The sequence below is a fragment of the Petaurus breviceps genome, unplaced genomic scaffold (genome assembly GCF_028583685.1).
Source record: "Petaurus breviceps papuanus isolate PSGF00001 unplaced genomic scaffold, PetGlider_PUasm1.0 91041, whole genome shotgun sequence".
Classification (NCBI taxonomy): domain Eukaryota; kingdom Metazoa; phylum Chordata; class Mammalia; order Diprotodontia; family Petauridae; genus Petaurus; species Petaurus breviceps.
Window position 1 is genome coordinate 24,670,673 of NW_027187400.1, and position 20,734 is coordinate 24,691,406.

Consider the following 20,734-nt stretch of genomic DNA (forward strand, 5'->3'; position numbering starts at 1 on the left):
ACACACACACACACACACACACACACACACACACACACATGCACACGGACTGACGGGCTTGGTGCAGGCTTCACCAGCAGTTCCCATGACCACTCACTCTGCTGACCAGAACCCCCCAGCTGAGTCCTGATGGCATAGCTGTGCAGAGTTCACTGTGAACAATGCCACCCCTCAGTCCAGTGCCATGGAACCCTCTCCCTCTGGTTTCGCCAAGTACACTGTGAACTGGATATGAAGGGCAAAATCCATGGTGTGGTGCCTTAAATAAATTGAATTCATTCTGCAAAGTGGTCAGGCAAAGGATCCTGAAGCCAGGACCTATGACTTTTCAGGGACTGAATGTCGTGGAGGTGTTTCTGTTTTGCCTTCTCTAAAAGTATAATAAAAAATTAATTGGCCTCCCTGGTCACATACCCTGATAAAGTAGACCCCCATCTCTTCAATGGTATCTTCACATAAGTGTATGTAATTGAGCCCAGATAGAATGTAATATAATATGGAACAATAAACATTTATTAAGTACTTACCCTGTACAGAGAGCACTGGGCTAATTGCTGGGGTGGGGATGGGGATAGGGATGGGGGACCGGGAGAATTAGAATTATCTAAGACATCCCTGAACTCAAGGAACCTGTGGGTCTATTTAGAGGATTACGCACCAACATAGGTGTCTATAATACAGACTATTTCTCAGTAGTTATTAAAGATGTTAGAGATGCAGAACTCAGGGCTAAACGAGGAATGAAGGGGAAGGTCATGACCAGACAGGGGGCCTCCCACCTGTGTGCACTGTGCAGGCTGTCTCCCATGCCTGAGACATACTTTCACCTCCAGTTTTGTTCTCCAAATCCTTTTCTTCCTTCAAGGCTCAGCTTAGGTATCACCTCCTCAGGGCAGTCCTTCTTCCCCTACCAACCGAAAATGTTGTCTACTTCTTACATCTTCCCCAAGCATCTGTCTGAATGCCTGCCTCGCACCCATTACCCATCTGGAATTATACTGTTTTCTGTCCACACCATATGAGAAAATAAATTCCTCAATAACAAATATGGGTCCTTCTTTTGCATCCTGCTCAGAACCAAACCCCGCACCCTACTCACTGGACCTGACTGAACCTGTGATTTCAATGGAGTTAAACTCCCAGAGAGGAAATCCTTTCACCAATTCAGATTACCACCTGTTTTGTAACTCAGAGCCTCTGAGAGAGAGGCTGCTTGGCACTGGAGTAAAAGGGCTGACTTTGGAATGACAGGAACTATGTTCAAACCTTGCCTCTGAGGCTTATGACCTTTCCAATCTCCCTTCCTCAGGCCTCAGTTTCCTCCTCTGTAAAAGGAGAGGGTGAGATTGGAGGCCTCTGAGGCCCCTCCCAGGAGCATGGACAGGGTCACACAGACAAGATATGTCAGAGACAGGCCTTGAGCCTGCCTCCTATGTCCACAGGCAGCTCTCTTCCCACTCTGCCATACTGCCTCTCATCCCATCCTGAAGGGACTCTAACCACCTGCTGCTACAGGGTTTTCTGTGCTGAGGTGATAGCATTTGGAGGTTGGGTAGGAATTCGACAGGGGAAGAAAGTAAGGGGAGGCATCCTAGGTCTGAGGTTCAGAGGTGGGAGAGGACATTGTGTGTGTCTGGGGAGCAGAAATTTCCAGTTTGGTTTGAGCACAGTCTGTGCAGGGCACATGAGCCATGACGAGATGAGGTGGGGAAAGTCAGGGGCTGCTTCAAAGACCAGGAGAAGCAGACTGGGCCCTCTTCCAGCAGCACTTAGAGCCACAGAAGACTTCTGAGGGAAGAAGGGCTCCCCCCGTGCTGGAACCCAAGCAATCACATGGGCCAGGATGGCTCCAGCCTTGGCGAGCTGTTGGTCACTCCCTTACCTGTTGCATTCATGTAGTCCTTGGCGAGCTCAAACAACCTCAAATGCATGTTGGTGATGGGATTAAAAGAGCCACAGGCCAGAAGGACCACCTCTATTCTGTTTTCCAAATTCTCCATGGATGGATGTACACAAGCCACTAAGGAAAGAAAGAAAAAGCCAGGCTGAAGAAGAACAACACCGAGCTAGGACTTCTCTTTAAAAAATGACAACATAAAACCTGACTTCAGCTTTGTAACTCATCAGATGATGCACTTGTGACTCCTACAGAAGAAGAATGGCTGCAGTCTTGTTTCTTGCCAGAGGATTGTGTTCAGAGGAAAAATGGACCCTAATGGTGTGGGAGCTGTATCAAGCTGTATTTTCCAAAGAATTTAAAATTAAATTTCTATCTTTGTTTGAAATCAATTATTTTTTCCTTCTATTGAAAAAACTGCACTGCTATGAATTTCTTTGTACATATCACTATTTTCCCCCTTTTGTGCTACTGCTTTGGGGGAAATGCTCCTAATGGTAAAATTACTAGGTCAAAAGGTATTAGGGTCTTTTTCTCCAGTTCCATGTTGCCAGAGGGTGCTATACTTGGAGTCAGGAGACTTAGTTCTGAATCCCAGTCTCAATACTTACAAGCCATATGATCATGGACAAGTCCCTTCATGTCCCTGAGCCGTAGTTTCTTCATTTGTAAAATGGAAATAATGATGCCAGCACTACCTACCTCCCAGAGTAGATGTCAGGAAAGTGCTCTGCATGGAGCTCCTTTCTATGTCTGTGGCAGTGAGACAACACAGTGCTGACCTGGAGTCAGGAAGACCTGAGTTCAGATCCTGCCTTAGACACTTCCTAGCTCTGTGACCCTGGGCAAGTCACTGAACCTCTATTTACCTCAGCTTCCTAGTCTGTAAAATAAGCTGGAGAAGGAAATGGCAAAGTACTCCAGTATCTTTGCCAAGAAAACCCCACCTCCTTGGATGGGGTCACAACAAGCTGGACATGCCTGAATAATGACAATCTCTCTATATTTGGCCTATACAAAGAGGCTTCAGAAAGACTGAACCAGGAGGCAGAACCAAGATGACAGAGAAAAGGCAGGAACTTGCCTGAGCTCTCCCAAATTCCCCTCCCAACAACTTTACATCAGACCTCAAAATGAATTCTGGAACGGCAGAACCCATAAAAGGATGCAGTGAAACAATTTTCCAGCCCAAGATACCTTAAAAGTACTGCAGGAAAGGTCTGTCTCACTTGAGCAAAAGGGGAGCACAGACCAGGGCAAGCCAGCAGGGGGCTCCCAGTCCTAAAATATATCAGCAACTGAGGTGCCATGACCATGGTGCAAGAGACCAGCAGTGAGGCCTCCAACTCAGATGGCCCCAGTGCAGCAGACACAACCAGGCCTAGTGACTCAGGCAAAGTAGGTGAGCATCCAGGTGCAGAGATCCTGATGCAGCAGACTAGAGGCACAAGAAGCTTAGGAGAGGGCCCCTGTATGCTAGGGGCAGAGTTCAACTTTAAAAATCACAAAATAGGTTGGAAAAGGAGCAAAAAACAAACAAACAAACAAAACAAAAACCCTGACCATAGAAAGATACTAAGGCAAGAGAGAAGGACACAAACTCAGAAGACAGCAACAATGACAAAATGTCTACATGCAAAACCTCAAAGAGAAATATATATAGGTCTCAGGCCCAAAAAGAACTCCTGGAAGAGCCAAAAAAGGATTTTAAAAATCGAACAAGAGGTAGAAGAAAAACTGAGAAAAGAAATGAGAGCTTTGCAAGAGAGTCATGAAAAAAGAATCAATAGCTTGGGAAAGGAAACACAAAAAATGGGAAAAGATATACAAAAATCCACTGAAGAAAACAATTCCTTAAAAAGCAGAATTGGCCAAATGGAAAAGGAAGTACAGAAGTACACTGAAGAAAAGAATTCCTTAAAAATTAGAAGGGGGTCTCAGCAATGCAAGGACCTAAAACAATTCCAAAGGGCTTATGATGGAAAATGTCATCTACATCCAGAGAAGGAACCATGGAGTCTCAATGCAGAGCAAAGCAGACTATTTTCCTTTTTTTTGTTTGTTTTTTCTTTCTCATGTGTTCTTCCATTCAGTATAATTCTTCTACACAACATAACTAATGTGAAAATATGTTTAATAGGAATGTATATGTAGAGCCTATATCAGATTACATGCTGTCTTGGGGAGGGAGGGACAGAACATTTATTTATTTATTTGTTTGTTTGTTTATTTATTTATTTATTAAAGCAATCGGGGTTAAGTAACTTGCTCAAGGTTACACAGCCAGTTATTTTGTGTGGGTGTTAAGTATCTGAGCCCAGAACCGATCCCAGGTCTCCCAACTCTAGGGCTGGTGCTCTTACTCACTGTGCCACCTGGCCACCCTGGGACAGAACATTTTTTTTTTTTTAAGCAATTGGGGTTAAGTAACTTGCTCAAAGTTACACGGTCAGCCATTTCTGGGTGTGGTGCTAAATATCTGAGCCCGGATCTGATCCCCAGGTCATCCCAACACTGGAGCCGGTGCTCTTACTCGCTGAGCCACCTGGCCGCCCCTGGGGACAGAACATTTAAAACTTATAGAAGTGAATGTTGAAAACGTAAATAAATTAACCAATAAAAAAATTAGAAGGGGGAAAGTAGAAGCTAATGATTCCATGAAACATCAAAAAACAATAAAACAAAATCAAGAGAATGAAAAAAATGGAAGAAAATTATCTCATTGGAAAAACAACTGACCTTGATAATATATCCAAAAGAGATAACTTAAGAATTACTGGTCTAGGAAGTTGTTCTGTGGCGGCGGTGGTGGCGGCGGCTGAGGAAGAGGCAGAGGAAGATGGCAGATTTTTTGAAAGGATTGCCCATCTACAACAAAAGCAATTTTAGTAGATTTCATGCTGATTCTGTGTGCAAAGCCTCGACAACCATCAGTCTATCTTCCTACAAGAGAATATCCATCAGAACAGATTATCATAACAGAAAAGACAAACATTCTTTTACATTATCTTCATCAGCAATGGGACAAAAAGAATGCTGCAAAGAAGAGAGACCAGGAACAAGTAGAACTAGAAGGTGAAAGTTCAGCACCCCTCCCCCCCCAAAAAATTGCCAGGACAGGAACGAAGACACTTAGGACTCTTGCTTTCCCTCAACAACTTGTCTACAGGTGCTTCCTGTCTTGTTTCATCACAGTGTGTAAGCCCCTTCCCTCCACACTATGCAGCCCAAACCACTTCTGACTTCATAGGAGCCAATGTATTTATTTCCGTAATTTTTATTTATGTTGTAAAATGTATGGAGTGATGGTTAAAAGCAAGTCATCGGATGGTGTAGTGTAACATTGGTAGATGCTTTAAAAAAAAAATACATGGTCACTTAAAAAAAAAAAAAGAATTACTGGTCTACCTGAAATCCATGATCAAAAAATGAGCCTGGATAGGATCTTTCATGAAATTGTTAAGGAAAACTTCCCTGATATCCTAGAACCAGAAGATAAAATATTAATTGAAAGACTTCATTGCTCACCTCCTCAAAGAAATCCCAAAATGAAAACTCCCAGGAATATTATAGCCAAATTCTAGAACTCTTATGTCAAGGAGAAAATATTACAAGCAATCAGAAAGAAACAATTAAAAAATCAAGAAGTCACCATCAGGATTATGCAAGATTTAGCATCTTCTAAATTAAAGAATTACAAGGCTTAGAATATGATATTTTGGAAGGCAAAGGAGTTTAGACTACAACCAAGAATCACCTACCCAGCAAAGCTAAGTATAATCCTTTAGGGGAAAAATAAATATTCAATGAAATAAAGGACTTTCAAACATTCCTGATTAAAAAGACCAGAAATAAACAGAAAATTCGAATTTCAAATACAAAACTCAAGAGAAGCATAAAAAGGTAAACAGGAAAAAGAAAGCAAGTTATTCAAGAATATTAAACTGGGGTGGCTAAGTAGCACAGTGAATAGAGCACTGGCCCTGGAGTCAGCAGGATTGGAGTCCAAACCCGGCCTCAGCCACTTAACACTTACTAGCCATATGACCTTGGGCAAGTCACTTAACCTCAACTGCCCTGCCTTCACCCCTCCAAAAAAAAAAAGAATGTTAAACTGTTCACACATCCTTACATGGGAATATGATACTTAGAACTTCTAAAAACTGTATTATATCAGACTGCATGCCACCTTGGAGAGGGAGGAAAGGAGGGCAGGGGAGGGAGGGGGAAGAAAATTTAGAACTCAGAATCTTATGGAATTGAAGTTGAAAACTAAAAATAAATAAATTTTTAAAAAAGAAGTATCGCAGGGCAGTTAGGAGTATACATAGACAGTGAATGCAGGTATAAGTTGATTTTGATGAGATGATATAAAAAAAAATTAAGGGATGAAAAAGAGGATTTCCCTAGGAAAAGAGGGAAGAAAGAGGTAGAATGGGGTAAATTATCCCACACGAAAAGAGGCAAAAGATCTATTACAGTAAAGGGAAAGACAGGCACAGGGTGAGCATTGCTTGAACCTTACTCTCAATGGATTTGGCTCAGACAAAGAATAACACACACCCTCAGTTGAGTATACAAATCTATCTTACCAACAATTCCAAAAGACTTAGATAAAAAATGCAATCCACATCCAGAGGAAGAACTATGAAGACTGAATGCATACTGAAGCACACTATTTTCTCTTTTTTTGCTCTCATGGTTTTTCCATTTTGTCCTGATTCTTCTTTCACAACATGACTGATGTGGAATATGACTGTACATGTATAGCTTATATCAGACTATTTTCCATCTTGGGGTGGGAGGAGTAGAAGGAGGAAGGGAGAAAAAATTTAAAACTCAAAATCTCATAAAAGTGAATGTTGAAAACTACCTTTACATGTAATTGGAAAAAAACCCAAAATACTATAAAGTGGAAAAAAAGAAAGAAAAACAAATAAAAATAGTAACAATTGAAAAAAAATAAATCTTACCCTATATGAAAGTAGGAGGGGAGAGGGAGAAGAAGTGGACTGATAGAAAGGTAGGCATACTGAGGAAGGTGGTAGTCAGAAGCAAAATAGTGGTGAGGAGGGAAAGGGTGAAAGGAGAAGGAGGGAGGGAGAAAGAAGGAGAGAAACAGAGAGAGAGAGTATAGACAGGGGAGAAGAGGATACAGGGAAATAAACAGCAATCATAGCTGTGAATGTGAATGGAGGATGAAAAGTATCTTGTTTACAAGAAACACATTTAAAGCAGAGAGACACAGATTAAAGGTAAAAGGCTGGACCAGAATATATTATGCTTCTGCTGAAGGAAAAAAGTAGGGGGGGCAATCATGATGTCAAACAAAGCAAAAGCAAAAACAGATCTAATTAAAAGAGATAAGGAAGGAAACTACATCTTTCTAAAAGGCACCACAGACAAGGAAGTAATATCAATAACTAAATATATATGTTCCAAATGGAATAGCATCCACATATCTAGAGAAGAAATTTAATTAGTTATAGGAAGAAACAGACAGTAAAACTATACTAATGGGTTACCTCAACTTTCCCCTCTCAGAACTAGATGAATCTAACCACAAAATAAACAAGAAGAGAGTTAAGGTGAACAGAATTTTAGAAAAGTTAGATATGATAGATCTCTGGAGAAAACTGAATGAGCATAGAAAGTAATGTGCTTTTTTCTCAGCAGTACATGGCACTTACACAAAAATTAACCTTGTATTAGGGCATAAAAACCTCACAATCCAAATGCAGAAAGGCAGAAATATTAAATGCATCCTTTTCAGATCATGATACAATAAAAATTACATTTTGAAAGGGTCATGGAAAGACAGACTAAAAGTTAATAGGAAACCAAATAATGTAATCCAAAAAAATGAGTGGGCCAAAGAACAAATCATAGAAACAATAAATACAACAATGAGACAACATGCCAAAATTTATGGGATGCAGCCCAAACAGCACTTAGGGGAAATTTCACATCTCTAAACACATATCAATAAAAGAGAGCAGATCAATGAATTAATTGGGTATGCAATTAAAAAGCTAGGAAAAAAAAAACAAATTGAAAATCCCCAAATAAATATCAAATTGGAAATACTGAAATCAAAGGAGAGAATAATAAAACTGGAAAAAAACCATTAAACTAATAAATAAAACTAAGATCTACTTTTATTTTTTTTAAAAAAGAGATAAACCATTGATTATTTTGATTTCAAAAAGAAAGAAAACCAAATTACTAGCATAAAAAAATGAAATGGGTGAATTCACCACCAACGAAGAGGAAATTAAAGTAATAATTAGGACCTATTTCGTCCAACTGTATAGCAATAAATCTGACAATCTAAGTGAAATGAATACTCACAAAAATATAAACTGCCCAGATTAAGAGAAGAGGAAATAGAATAGTTAAAAACCCCATCTTAGAAAATTAAATTTAACCATTCATGAACACCCTAAGAAAAAATTCCTAGGGCCAGATGGATTCACAAATGAATTCTACCAAACATTTAAATAAAAATTAATTCCAATATTATATAATTTATTTGGGAAAATGAGGAAGGAGTCCTACCAAATTCCTTTTACAACACAAATAATGGTGCTGATACCTAAACCAGAAAAAGCCAAAACAGAGAAAGAAAACCAGATACCAATTTCCCTAATGAATATTGATGCAATTTTTAAAAACAAAATACTAGCAAGGAGATTACAGCAATTTATTCACAAAGATAAAACACTATGACCAGGTGGGATTTTTACCAGGAATGCAAAGCTGGTTCAATATTAAGAAAACTATCAGTATAATGGCCATATTGATAGCAAAAGCAACAGAAATGATATGGATATCACAATAGGTGCAGAAAAAGCTTTTAACAAAATATAATACCCATTCCTATTAGAAACCCTAGACAGTGGAGCAGTTAGTTGGCGCAGTGGAGGACCTGAGCCCAAATCTGGCCTCAGACATGTGACATACTACTACTGTGACCTTGGGGAAGTCACTTAACCCCAATTTCCCTGCCTTCCCCTCTTAAAAAAAAAAAGAAACCCTAGAGAATACAAAAATAAATGGAGTTTTCCTTAAAATGATAAGTAGTATCTATCTAAAACTATCAGCAAGCATTACCTGTCATGGGGATAAGCTAAGAACTTTCCCAATAAGATCAGAGGTGAAGCAAGGATGCCTATTATAACAACTATTATTTAATATCATATGAGAGATGCTAGCTATATCAATGAGAAGAAAAACAAAATGAAGGAATTTGAATGTTCAGTGATGAAACAGAACTATCACTCTTTGTAGATGATATGATGGTATACTCAAGAGAATCCTAGAGAATCAACTAAAAAATTAGTTGAAATAATTAACTTTAGCAAAGTTGCAAAGTATAAAATAAACCTACATAAATCATCAGTATTTCTATATATTACCAAAAAAGTCCAGCAGTAAGAGATAGAAAGAGAAATTATTTTTAAAATAACTGCAATCAATATAAAATACCTGCCAAGATAAACCCAGGAACTATATGAACACAATTACAAAACACTTTTCATACAAATAAAGTCAGACCTAAGGAAGTGTAAAAATATTAATTCTTCATGGGTGGACCAAGTCAATATAATAAAGATGACAATTCTACCTAAATTAATTTACTTATTCAGTGCCATACCAATCAAACTACTAAAAAATTAGTTTATAGAGCTAGGAAAAATCATAACAAAATTCATCTGGAAGAACAAAAGGTCAAGAATATTAAGGGAATTAATAAAAACAAATGTGAAGCAAAGTGGCCTAGCCATACCAAATCTCAAACTGTATCATAAAGCAGTAATCATCAAAACTATCTGGTACTGGCTAAGAAATAGAGTGGTCGATCAGTGGAACACTGGTAGGTGCACAAGATTCGGTAGTAAATGACCATAGTACTTGATAAACCCAAAGACCCCAGCTCCTGGGACAAGAACTTACTACCGTGTTTCCCCGATAATAAGACACTGTCTTATTAAATTTTTTGGACAGAAAAACCCCAGAAGGCTTATTTTCAGGGGAGGGCTTATTTTAATGAACATTGACAGCAATTTTAATAAACAGGTAAATGTGAACAAAAAAATGTACCTTTATTCAATAATGAATTCAATAAAGAACAGGATGACGCGCTCACTGCTGCAGCTCTGATTGGATGCAGCTCGGAGTGCGGTGTGCGTTTCACCCGGGGGGGGGAACGGTGCATACAGAGGGTACCGTAATGTAGCGTGTAGCGCAGAGGATCACCTTCACTACAGTAGCAATCTCAATAGGGCTTATTTTAGAGGAACCTTACACAGTAAGGGGAGGGCTTATTTTCGGGGTAGGTCTTATTATCGGGGAAACACGGTATTTGACAAAAACTGCTGGGAAAACTGGAAAAAAGAATGGCAGAAACTAGTTATAGATCAAATCTTATACCATATACCAAGGTAAGATCAAAATGGATACATAATTTAAACATAAAGGGTGATACTATAAGCAAATCAGGAAAGCAGAGAATAGTTTACCTGTCAGATCTATGAAGAAGTAAAGAATTTACGATCAAACAAGAGATAAAGAGCATTACCAGATATAAAATGGACAATTTTGATTATATTAAATTAAAAAGGGTTTGTATAAACAAAACCAATGCAACCAAGATTGGAAGGAAAGCAGAAAGCTGGGCAACAATTTTTATAGTGAGTGTCTCTGCTAAAGGCCTCATTTCTCAAATATATAGAGAACTGAGTCAAATGTATAAAAATACAAGCCATTCCTCAATTGATAAATGGTCAAAGGATATGAACAGGCAGTTTTCAGATGAAGAAATCAAAGCTATCTATAGTCATATGAAAAAATGCTCTAAATCACTATTGATTAGAGAAATAAAAATTAAAACAACTCAGGTAACACTTCTTATATATCAGATTGGCTAATATGATAGAAAAGGAAAATCATAAATGCTAGAGGGCATTTGGGAAAATCAGGATACTAATGCGCTACTGGAGGAGTTGTGAACTGGTCCAACCATTCTGGAAAGCAATTTGGAACTCTGCCCAAAAAGCTTTAAACTATACATACCCTTTAAACCTTCAATGCCACTAATAGGTCTGTATCCCAAAGATTTTTTTTTTAAAAAGAGGAGGATCTATTTGTACAAAAATATTTATAGTAATTCTTTTTGCAGTGGCAAAAAAATGGATAAAGTGGGAATGACCATCAATTGGGAAGCGTATTCTCAACATGCAACAAGTGGCAATGGAAAGTTTCTGAGACAGGAGAGGAAAGAGAGGCCAGAGAGAAGAACAGTTAGGAGGCTCCAGTGTTAGGCCAACTGTGAAATGAAAATTTAGGGTGGTGATAGCGAAAATTGACAGTAAGAGGCAGAAGGCAGGCAATTCTGAGGAAGAATCAACATTCGCTCATTTGAACAACATTTACTAAGCCCTAGGTTGTAAAAACAAGTAATTCTATGGGGTTGTAAAGCCTGCAGATGACTTTACCTCCATCATCTCACTGGTGTCTCATGACCTGTGAGGTAGAGCCACGAGGATGACTGTTTCTGTTTTACAAATAAGGAAACAGAGAAGCTAAACGCAATGCCTGTGGTCATATTGCTAGTGTCAAAAGCACGGGATGTGGAGTCCAAGAACCTGGTCAGACAGTTTATCTCCCTGGGCTGTGGGTTCCTGAACTGTGAAATGAGGTAGCTGGATGAGGGGCCCCTAGGAACCCTTCTAGAATTAGCTCTATGGGGGCGGCTAGGTGGCACAGTGAATAAAGCACTGGCCCTGGAGTCAGGAGGACCTGAGTTCAAATCCAGCCTCAGACACTTAATACAAAAACTAGCCATGTGACCTTGGGCAAGTCACTTAACCCCAACTGCCCTCCAAAAAGCAAAAAAAAAAAAGTGTGAGTCTTCTTTGTTTAGGGAGCTAGATGGTGCAGTGAGTAGAGCGCTGGCCCTGGAGCCAGGAGGACCTGAGTTCAGATCTGGCCTCAGACACTTAACACAAACACACAAAAACTAGCCGTGTGACCTTGGGCAAGTTACTTAACCCCAATTGCCCTCCAAAAAACAAACAAAAAAATAGAATTAGCTCTGACCCTATAGCCCAAGTCCTGCCTTTTACCCACAATGCCTAGAGAAGTATTTGTTTCTTTGAAGATACCAAGGTACATGAAAAGGAGATGGGTGTCATTTACATAGCGCTTGAAGGTTTACAAAGAATGACACTTATGTCATTTCATTTACTGATCATTGAAGCACAGAGGGGTTAATCACACAATGGCCAGATATCAGAGGCAGAATCTGAACCCAAGTCTTTCCTAACTCCCAGCCTAACCCTTTTTCCTCTGTAAGGTATGGGGAGTGGTCAAAACTAAAGCAGGGTGTGGGCAGGGGTTAAGATCTAGGCAGAAATCAATGAGACCATTTTTAAGCCTTCTTTCCTGTTGGGTTGCTTGTTTTGTTTTTTCTGCAGCATTTAATGCTGTTCGTAGTGGAGCACTTCATATTTTTTCCCCAAAAAAAATATTTTTACTGGTAAGAACAGTCCATATGATTAGGTTTCATATTTTTCTCTATTCTTTTTGGGGATTTTTTTACTAGTAAACGTGGATGAGAACTAGAAAAACCAAGGTTCTCCAAAATGTTCTCTGAACACTCTCTCACAATCCTGTGGTATAGTTGGATAAGTGCTGTACCTGGAGTGAGAGGCCCCAGCTGGGGATCCTGGTCAATTCTAAGCCTACTCTGCCAAGCCACCTTGACTTGGACCTTTTCCTCCATCTTGGCTCTACTGGTCCTGGAGAGGTCGGCACCTCCCTGATTTTGCTGGGAGCTGGGCCTCAGACCACTTCCTGAATCTCTGCCACACATGTCCTTAGAATGTGTCCTCTTTGGGGGTAAGCATCCCTGGCATTCAGCACAGTGCCCATTAAGGGTTTAATGCTTCATTGATCAATCGTGCTACCTCAGCCTTGGTTAAATCACTTAATTTCTCTGGGCCTCAGTGTGTGCTTCTGTAAAATGGGAAGGCTGGCTAAAAAGACCTCTAAGATTCTTTAGCTCTGAATCTATCCTATCTGATCAGTATCTTATTTAGTTTCAAATTCCCAAATCAGGAAGGTATATGCAATGGAAAACTAACCCCATCACTGAGCCTTTTTTTTTTTTTGCAAGGTTTGCATATTAACTACTTGGCTTCCTTTATGTATGTCTAAAATCCACGCCCACCTGCTGTGGGTGCCTCATTACCATTCTCCTAACTCCCTTCTCCTTGAAATGGGTTTTTTTTTTTTGTCTTGCTTTATGTTATGGCCATTTCTGGAAACTTCCTCCCCTCCTACTGCCCTAGATTAAATTCTCCCTTTTAACAAAGAAAATACCAACCCCTACAGTGACCCCACCTGACAGTGTAGGCAGCGTTCTGTTTCTGTTCTCCTTTCCTAAGGTCTGGAGAGAAGTGTCGACTTAGCCCTGGTGCCAGGCTTGGTTTTTGCTCCCTTGGAATCAATGCCTTTACCTTTCTGGGATAATCTCACATATGTTGCTGTTTGTTACTGGGCACACTGCTTTTTTCATTCTGCTTACTTCCCTCTACAGGTGCACATAATCTTCCCGAGTTATCTGAACTATCCACATTCGACATTTACTTCTACATAATGCTGTGCCAGTTTCTTTTTTAGCCTATCTACAATGATGGATACCGACCTGTTTTAAGTAAAAAATGCTAGTCCAATTTCCACTGGAAAAGAAAGTAATGGCATTAAATCAGGCTTGCTGGGGCAAGACTGTGGCCAATTGTCTCCCATAGCAACCAAGTCATGGGTCACACCTTCCTGGACAAACGGAACCGCAGCATTGCCTGTCAACAGCAGCTGGGAGTGTGGGAGGTGAGGGCAGGCCCACTGCACTGACGACTGTCACCTGAGCCAGGAGGGTTCCAGCTCTGTCACAAGCTTGTGTCACTATTCTCTAGAAGCACAGCCAGCCTGGGAGAGCAGAAAGCATGTGGTGGGAAGCCTCCATCTGAGCCCAAAGCTGAGGATCAGGAATGACTCAGGGGACAAGCTTGGGTAAGGCACGAGAGAGAGAGCTGGGTGCATGACCTTGTCTTTAAAAAATGGTTTTGGTAACTATATATCAATATAATTAGTTTCGTTTATAATCCTACATTTTTTATTCTGTGTATTTAAAATTTAGCATGAATCTGAGAGTCTCTAGGCTGCATCAGACTGTCCAAAGGGTCCATGATGTCACCAGCATTATTAGAGGCTGAAGCCTGGCATCACCAAGGATCTGGTTTCTCCTTGTTCTTACAGGTGTTTAAGGATTATCTGAGCCATGATTTACTTCAGTTTGGTGCATGCAGCCTATCACTCATGCCACTGGCTTCCCAGACCCACCCATCTCAGGCTGTAAGTATCTCCACCTATAAACCGTTGAGCAGGGCTCTGCCTATATACCTAGAACAGGGCTTCTTAGACCTTTTCTATTTGTGACTCCATCAGCATTTCTTAAATTGTGGGAGTGCTAGCAAGGGTGGAGAACATGCCTAAATATGGAAGAGCTGTTATTTCTTTCTGAGGCATTAGTCAAGACAAGTTGCTCAATCAAAAATTACTGAAATTTCAAGATCAGACTAGAGGGGAGAAAAGGGCCCAGAATGTATATATGTCCAGCTCTCCAAGTGACAGTGCAGCATGTTCACAAGAGGCACCTGGGTTTAGGCGGAATCACTAAAGCAATGTCCCACTGTGGTTTTTTTTTTTTCAAAGAGAACAGAATTTAGGTATCCAAATTAGGGCTGTCTCATTCCAAGCAGTCTGCCTCAAGGGCTTCCAACACATAATTCAGAATGTTCTCTGTGGTGGCTCCTTTGAGGGTATATTTAATTTCTGCAAATACCCAAGTTTCAGAGCCAAGACTGGAAAGTGGGGAGGCAAGAAAGCTAGGTAATGCCAGTTCTGGGTCTAAGCAATTTTGTTCTAAGACTCATATCCTTATTCAGAAATCAGTTCCCAAAGAGGAGTTCCAAAAATATCTAGAGCAATGGTAGTAATGCTGAAATAAATGAATTGGGGCCAGGGTGTCTACACACCACATGTGGATGTAGAAGTTATGGCACATGTATCAAAAATAAATCAGTCTCAGGGGCGGCTAGGTGGCACAGTGGGTAAAGCGCCAGCCCTGGAGTCAGGAGGACCTGAGTTTGGTTCTGGCCTCAGACACTTAACACTTACACAAAAAAACTAGCCGTGTAACCCTGGGCATGTTACTTAACCCCAATTGCCCTCCAAAAGGCAAAAAATAAATAAATAAATAAATAAATCGGTCTTGTTTGCAACATTAGCAAAAAAAAACATTGGGAGTTATGGAGAGTTTATACCACTCAGCTCCCCTAAAAAACCCATTCCAATTGCAAAGGGTCTGAAGCCAGACAGGACAGATGTGGGCAGCTCCGGGCCCAGGCCCAGGGAATCTTCAATTAGATGAAACATAACCTAAGTATCCAATGACAAGCACATCCAGACAATGACTGGCGCTCTGGCAGTCATATGTGACAACCTCGAATGGAAGCTCTCTTTGGGAGCAGCAGAACAAAGCTCAAAGGAGCCTACTTCCTTAGGAAGAGGGACTGGCTGGTGCTAGGGACAACCCTGAGGCTCCAAGCTCGTTCCCAAGGCAGAGCTCGCCACACTTCAAGTCCAATGAGCCAGACTCTGAGCATGGAATTGTGGCGAGGCTGCAAAGAACAGCCTCGGCAGTTTCCCATTGCGCTCTCTGCCTTGGAACAAAACCCAAGAATGGTTTCTGGGAGATGATCTTACCCATGAATAAGTAATGAACAGACTGTATTCAGCCAGGTGACCATACTCTTCTCTGGACTGGCCATTCTGCTCCTTGACTTCTGGGTCCTGCTCAGGTGAGTGCTTTTCCAGCCCCTGCAGCTGACACTATCCTGTGTGGGAGCCTGGGCACCTCGAAGCTCAAACCTAATGCTTGTCTTACCTGTAGAGGACTTGCGACTCCCTGAAAACAATTTAAATGCAGCCTGTCCCATGGTTTCTTCTCCTGGCTCCAATCAGATCTAGTCACCTCTTTGAAGACAGAAAAATGATTCATACAAAATTTCTAGTGTTAAGTTTAGGAGGGCTAGAGAAGGGTTGGTTTAGGTGTAACCTGAGATCAAGGTCTGCTTCTTAGTGAATTCAAAACCATTAAAAATGAGACATTGAGAGAAGTTCATTATAATAATCTCTGCATCCCCTAGGGACCAGTTCCTACTAGTGCAACATTAACTAATGTCTCTAAGGGCTGAGGGTGACCCAGCTAAAATCACCCAGACAGAACAAAGCTCCTTCTAAAGACCGGCTGCTGGAAAACTAAAATGAGGCCATGGGGGTCAATCAGGGACTTGGCCTCTAAGTCAATGAACACAGGGATGATCTGATGTACTTGACACTGTTTGGCATCAAGAAAGTGTATGCTGATAATGTAGGAGTTCCAAAAGCTGGGACCAACCTGAGACAGAAGAAAAGGATTAGTTCTTTCAGATGCCAGCTGGATCGGCCTAACTCTGAACTCAGGAGGTGGATGAGATGACATCCCAGGTCCCTTCCAGCTTTCAATCTATGATCCCGTTGCTGCAGAAGACAGCTCACGGCATCACAGACTGAGAGGGAGGAAGGCCTTGAGAAGGTACCATCCAACCATTTTATTTTGTAGAAATGAAGCTAGAGGGCTGGGATTTGAAGTGAGGCCCCCATCTCCAAATCCAGCACACTCCCCACTGTATCACCCTGTCTCTCATATCACTTACCTACTATTTCAAAGAAAATAAAATCTCTAAAAATTATTCCCTCATCAAAATGTCACATTAATGTGAACTGCAGATACTAAGCAGCATTCTCATATAATGTTTCATATTCAAAGCAGTTTGTTCTATGGAATAACCCTTTTGTTGTGACTTGTGGACTATCTCCACCCTCACTAATGGCAGGGGGGGAAGGACAACTGAAAAAGCAGCTGCCCGGAGTTGTAGATGGAAGTAAGGCTAGAGAGGGGATGGCCACTCCCAAGCCACTGCTGAGCCTGCAGCTTTGGGGATTAAACTGTCATGTGGCACGTTGATTCCAGGCCCAGGTCTTCCCACTACTGCAGCCAGCCCCTCCTCTACAACCTGGTGGTTAACATCATCTTTGCTTTCTTCACCACCGGTAAGTGTCTGTCCTTTCTAATTCAATATTGAGCTACAGGGGACAAATCGGTCATTTCCTGGGCACCGCTCTGTCTTCCCAGAACTGATGTACAGAAAGAAAATAAGCTGATTGCATGCCCTGGGTTATTTTAACTTCTACATTGTGTGTGTGTGTGTGTGCGCACATGTGCATGTGTGTGTGCAGAGACATACAGACACAGGAACAGACGTAGGAGGTGCGTTTGCATTGAAGAAAGCATTTGTAAGCTAAGTCGTCCTCATCACAGCCCACCGTTTGTTTCGTCTCCTTTCAGGCCTGGCTTTGCTCCTCACTCGGGTAGAACCAGGGCCCAAAGCAGTGGCGGGGCTCTTTGCAGTTTTTGGTGTTGCCTCCTTTGCTGAGGGAGTCTGTACTATGGTCTTCACTGCCCTGGCTTCCAACTGCGTAAGTACCTGAGGAGTGTGCTCCTAAAGGTTCATCTTAACCTGAATCGTGTAAGAAATCATACAGGCAAATGGTCCTTCCTGTTCTTCATACATGGCTGCCCTTTCCCATCTCTGTGCCTTTACATTGGCTGTGCTGCCTGCCTGCCTCCCCCTCCTCATCGGACATATGATACTTGGTAGCTGCTTGTTGATTGAAAAAAGGAAATCACACCACTAGACTATTCAGCACATACAAAGAGCAAATGCTTGTATATGGAGAGATGGGGATGACGACTCAGACACATCTTTATTTAAACAGACTTAATGATGAGGGGGAAGGGGGCACCACAGCACATTCAATTTAGTAATAAAGGGAATTTTATTTTTAGTTCAGACCTGTGATTTCCTTAGTACAAGGAACTCCTGGTTTGAGAACTCCCTCCACCTATACTGTTCAACAACTCCTCTGCAACTTATAGCCTCAGATGAGGCCCTGAAAGACTCAGTACATGTAAGTCAGGGATAGACCTTGAAGCCTTGTCTTCCTGCCTCCAAGGGCAGCCCTCTATTTACTATATCACACTGCTGTATCAAGGTTCAAGGAACTCTTATAGTCCATATTCAGAATTCCAGAATCCAGAATTCCAAATTCCATATTCCTAGAATAATCTAAAAACCACATATGGTATTGGCAAGAAATTAAATTGGCAGCTTAGTCGGGCATGGGAGTACATTTTCTATATCCTGCTTTACCAGTCAAAGAAATATCAATTAATCTTTCCATAGAGGTCTCCACTGATGCAGATTTTTGAGGCTAGATGAAAGAAAGGAATGATTGCTCACAGCCACTTTCTTATGCAGGAGAAAACCACCCCTGAACTTTACTACCTGTCTCTGCTTTTGTCAGCCGGCAGCTTGGTGTCTACAGGTAGGTGTAGAAGGCCCCATTCTCACGGGGGATGAGTGGACTAAACATGGGTTATGGACACTTCAGGAGAAGTATCTATCAAACTGGGAACGAACAAGTCAGGGAAAAACCCTGATTCTTTTTACATGTAACCAAAAAGGACAAAGGATTGTGGTAGACTAGGAGAAAGCCTTCTTCTCACATCTGTTTCATTTTCATTTTTAAAGATCTTATTTTTTTTCCCTCTCTTCAGTGTTCTTCTCCATCATGGGGATGATTTGGCTGTCCAACATGGTTTTTCCAGGCCTGATACTGAACAAACAGCCAGAAAGGGCATCTGGGTCAGGCTGCTCTCTTGTTTCAGATAGCTGTCTCTGGCAGGCTGGGAGATGAATAGTCTGCTGTGACCACAGATTTTTGCTGGCAGTATTCCCACCCAAGACTCCCATCCCATTTCTTTTAACTGAAGAGACAAGCTAATCCTTGCAGAAGCCACAATGCATACAAAGTCCAAACTGGGCATTCAGAACATAGGGCTGAATTAGCTTTAACTACTCACATGCATTGACTGATAAACAGCTGAACTCAAATCAGGTATTTCTGAAGCATCAATTTCACCCTCAATACAACCATTTTCCCAAATATTCTCAAGACATCTGTTCTGACAGATCTGGATCTGTTTTCGGTTCAAATAAGTTGGCAGTAAGGGCTTGGGGACTGCTTGGAGCATGGACCTCACCCTAGCATCAGCAAAGAAGTGTTGCTATGGAAACAGCTACTAAAAAAGAGGAAGAAGGAATTGGTAGCATCTTTGTAAAAATGCACAAAGCTTTAGTCTCAAAAGAATAAAATGACTCAGATTGGAGTTTTGAACAGGGTCAAGTTGTTGCATCTAAAAGTGGAAATTTTGGGGATGACAATAATCCCTAGCACCATACCAAGCACTATCCCCTCCCCCACAGGTTAAAACAGCCTTTCCACATCTCAACATCTAATTGTGATCTTTTAGAGAAAGCACGTCATAAAATTGCATCATGGCTAGACTTTTACTCCCTCTGCGTCTGTTTACAAATTTGGGGTTATTAATAGGAAAGACCTAGTTACACACACACACACAGACACACACACTCACACACTGCCTAGCTTGCTCTCCCTTTTCTTCTGGAAATGTAGCAGGATACATTTGCCAGGAGGAGGAGGAAGTCCAAGACTAAAATGTAATAAACATCATCTAACCAGCTCCCACTTATGACTGTAAGAGCACCTCGGTGACTGGAGAACACTAGACCATTCAATCCATTTTCCTTCATATTGGTGTCAGTTACTCCGGGGGGAGTTGGCTGTTAACATTTATTTCCCAGAAAGAGAACAAACATAGCAAAAACCCTACCAGGTCACCCAAAAGAGGCAGCCCAACAAAGCAAAGAGTACAAGTCTTGGGGTTCAAATACGATCTGAAATAGACATGGGAGAGTCGCTAAAACCTCTCTGAGTGTCGAGCTTAATGAGGGGCTTTTGGCACATTCCTAGACCAACTAACACGGAGGCACCCTGCTTCTGGGAGAAGATACTCAGCAATCCCTTCCACCCCCCACCCCCCCCCCCGTATGGGTGGGAGTAGCCTCTTTGAACTGGCTGAATAACCAGAACAGGCTGTGTCTTTAAAGCTACAGGACAGGGACAGTTGTTCTCTTACCTGCATCCTCCAGAGAGGATAAAGATGCAAGTTCACCCACAGCATGGACGCCATGAAGTGAACTGATGAGAAGGGGGGAAGGACTACCTTCTCCTACTCTCCCTTTTTAGCCTCTGTCTCCCCCCAGAAATGTGCCTGGGGTTTTGTTCTGGTCTGTTCCATTTGTCTTTTCATTGCAGAGGCAATGGAATCTTGGAATTCCCATGGAGACCTTGGAACCATGGAGACCTTGGAGCCAGTATTCCAGGCCGCATATGTGGCCATCCAGTCCAGCAGGGAAACCCTGAGAAGGCAGGATACCTGGGATTAAAGCCCAAGGGGAATTTTGGACTTTGAACTGGGGGCTGTGATGGAGCTAAACTGTGAGCCTGATGAGGTGCTAAAAGGCAGGAATAAGCCCCAACATACCTGGGAAGTAATCAGGGCTTGGTAAAAGCTAATCTGTGATATGGTTAAATGGAACTAGGGAGCAGGGATACTCCCACAGTTGAGGGAACACCATTAATGGGGTTGGTGCCAATGGCAGAGAGCCTAAAAACCCTAACCAGGCCTTGACATACTAACCAATTCACAAAGTAATAACTAAGAGTACAGGATGCTAAAATTAG

At 41.6% G+C, this 20,734-nt stretch overlaps 1 protein-coding gene across 2 annotated transcripts in view; it reads right to left on the minus strand.

The window, feature by feature from the left end:
- NMNAT1 (nicotinamide nucleotide adenylyltransferase 1) overlaps window positions 1-20,734 on the minus strand; it is a 37,966-nt gene that overhangs the window by 6,885 nt on the left and 10,347 nt on the right. The window contains exons 1-2 of one of the 2 annotated variants that reach the window (XM_069078688.1): window positions 4,637-4,963; window positions 1,883-2,020 (exon numbers count right to left, since the gene is read on the minus strand). In XM_069078688.1, coding sequence (XP_068934789.1) covers window positions 1,883-2,000 — 118 coding nt within the window. In that variant the 5' untranslated portion in view covers window positions 2,001-2,020; window positions 4,637-4,963. Of the gene's footprint in view, window positions 1-1,882; window positions 2,021-4,636; window positions 4,964-20,734 lie in introns of those variants that run through there. The other variant, XM_069078687.1, reaches the window with a different exon arrangement.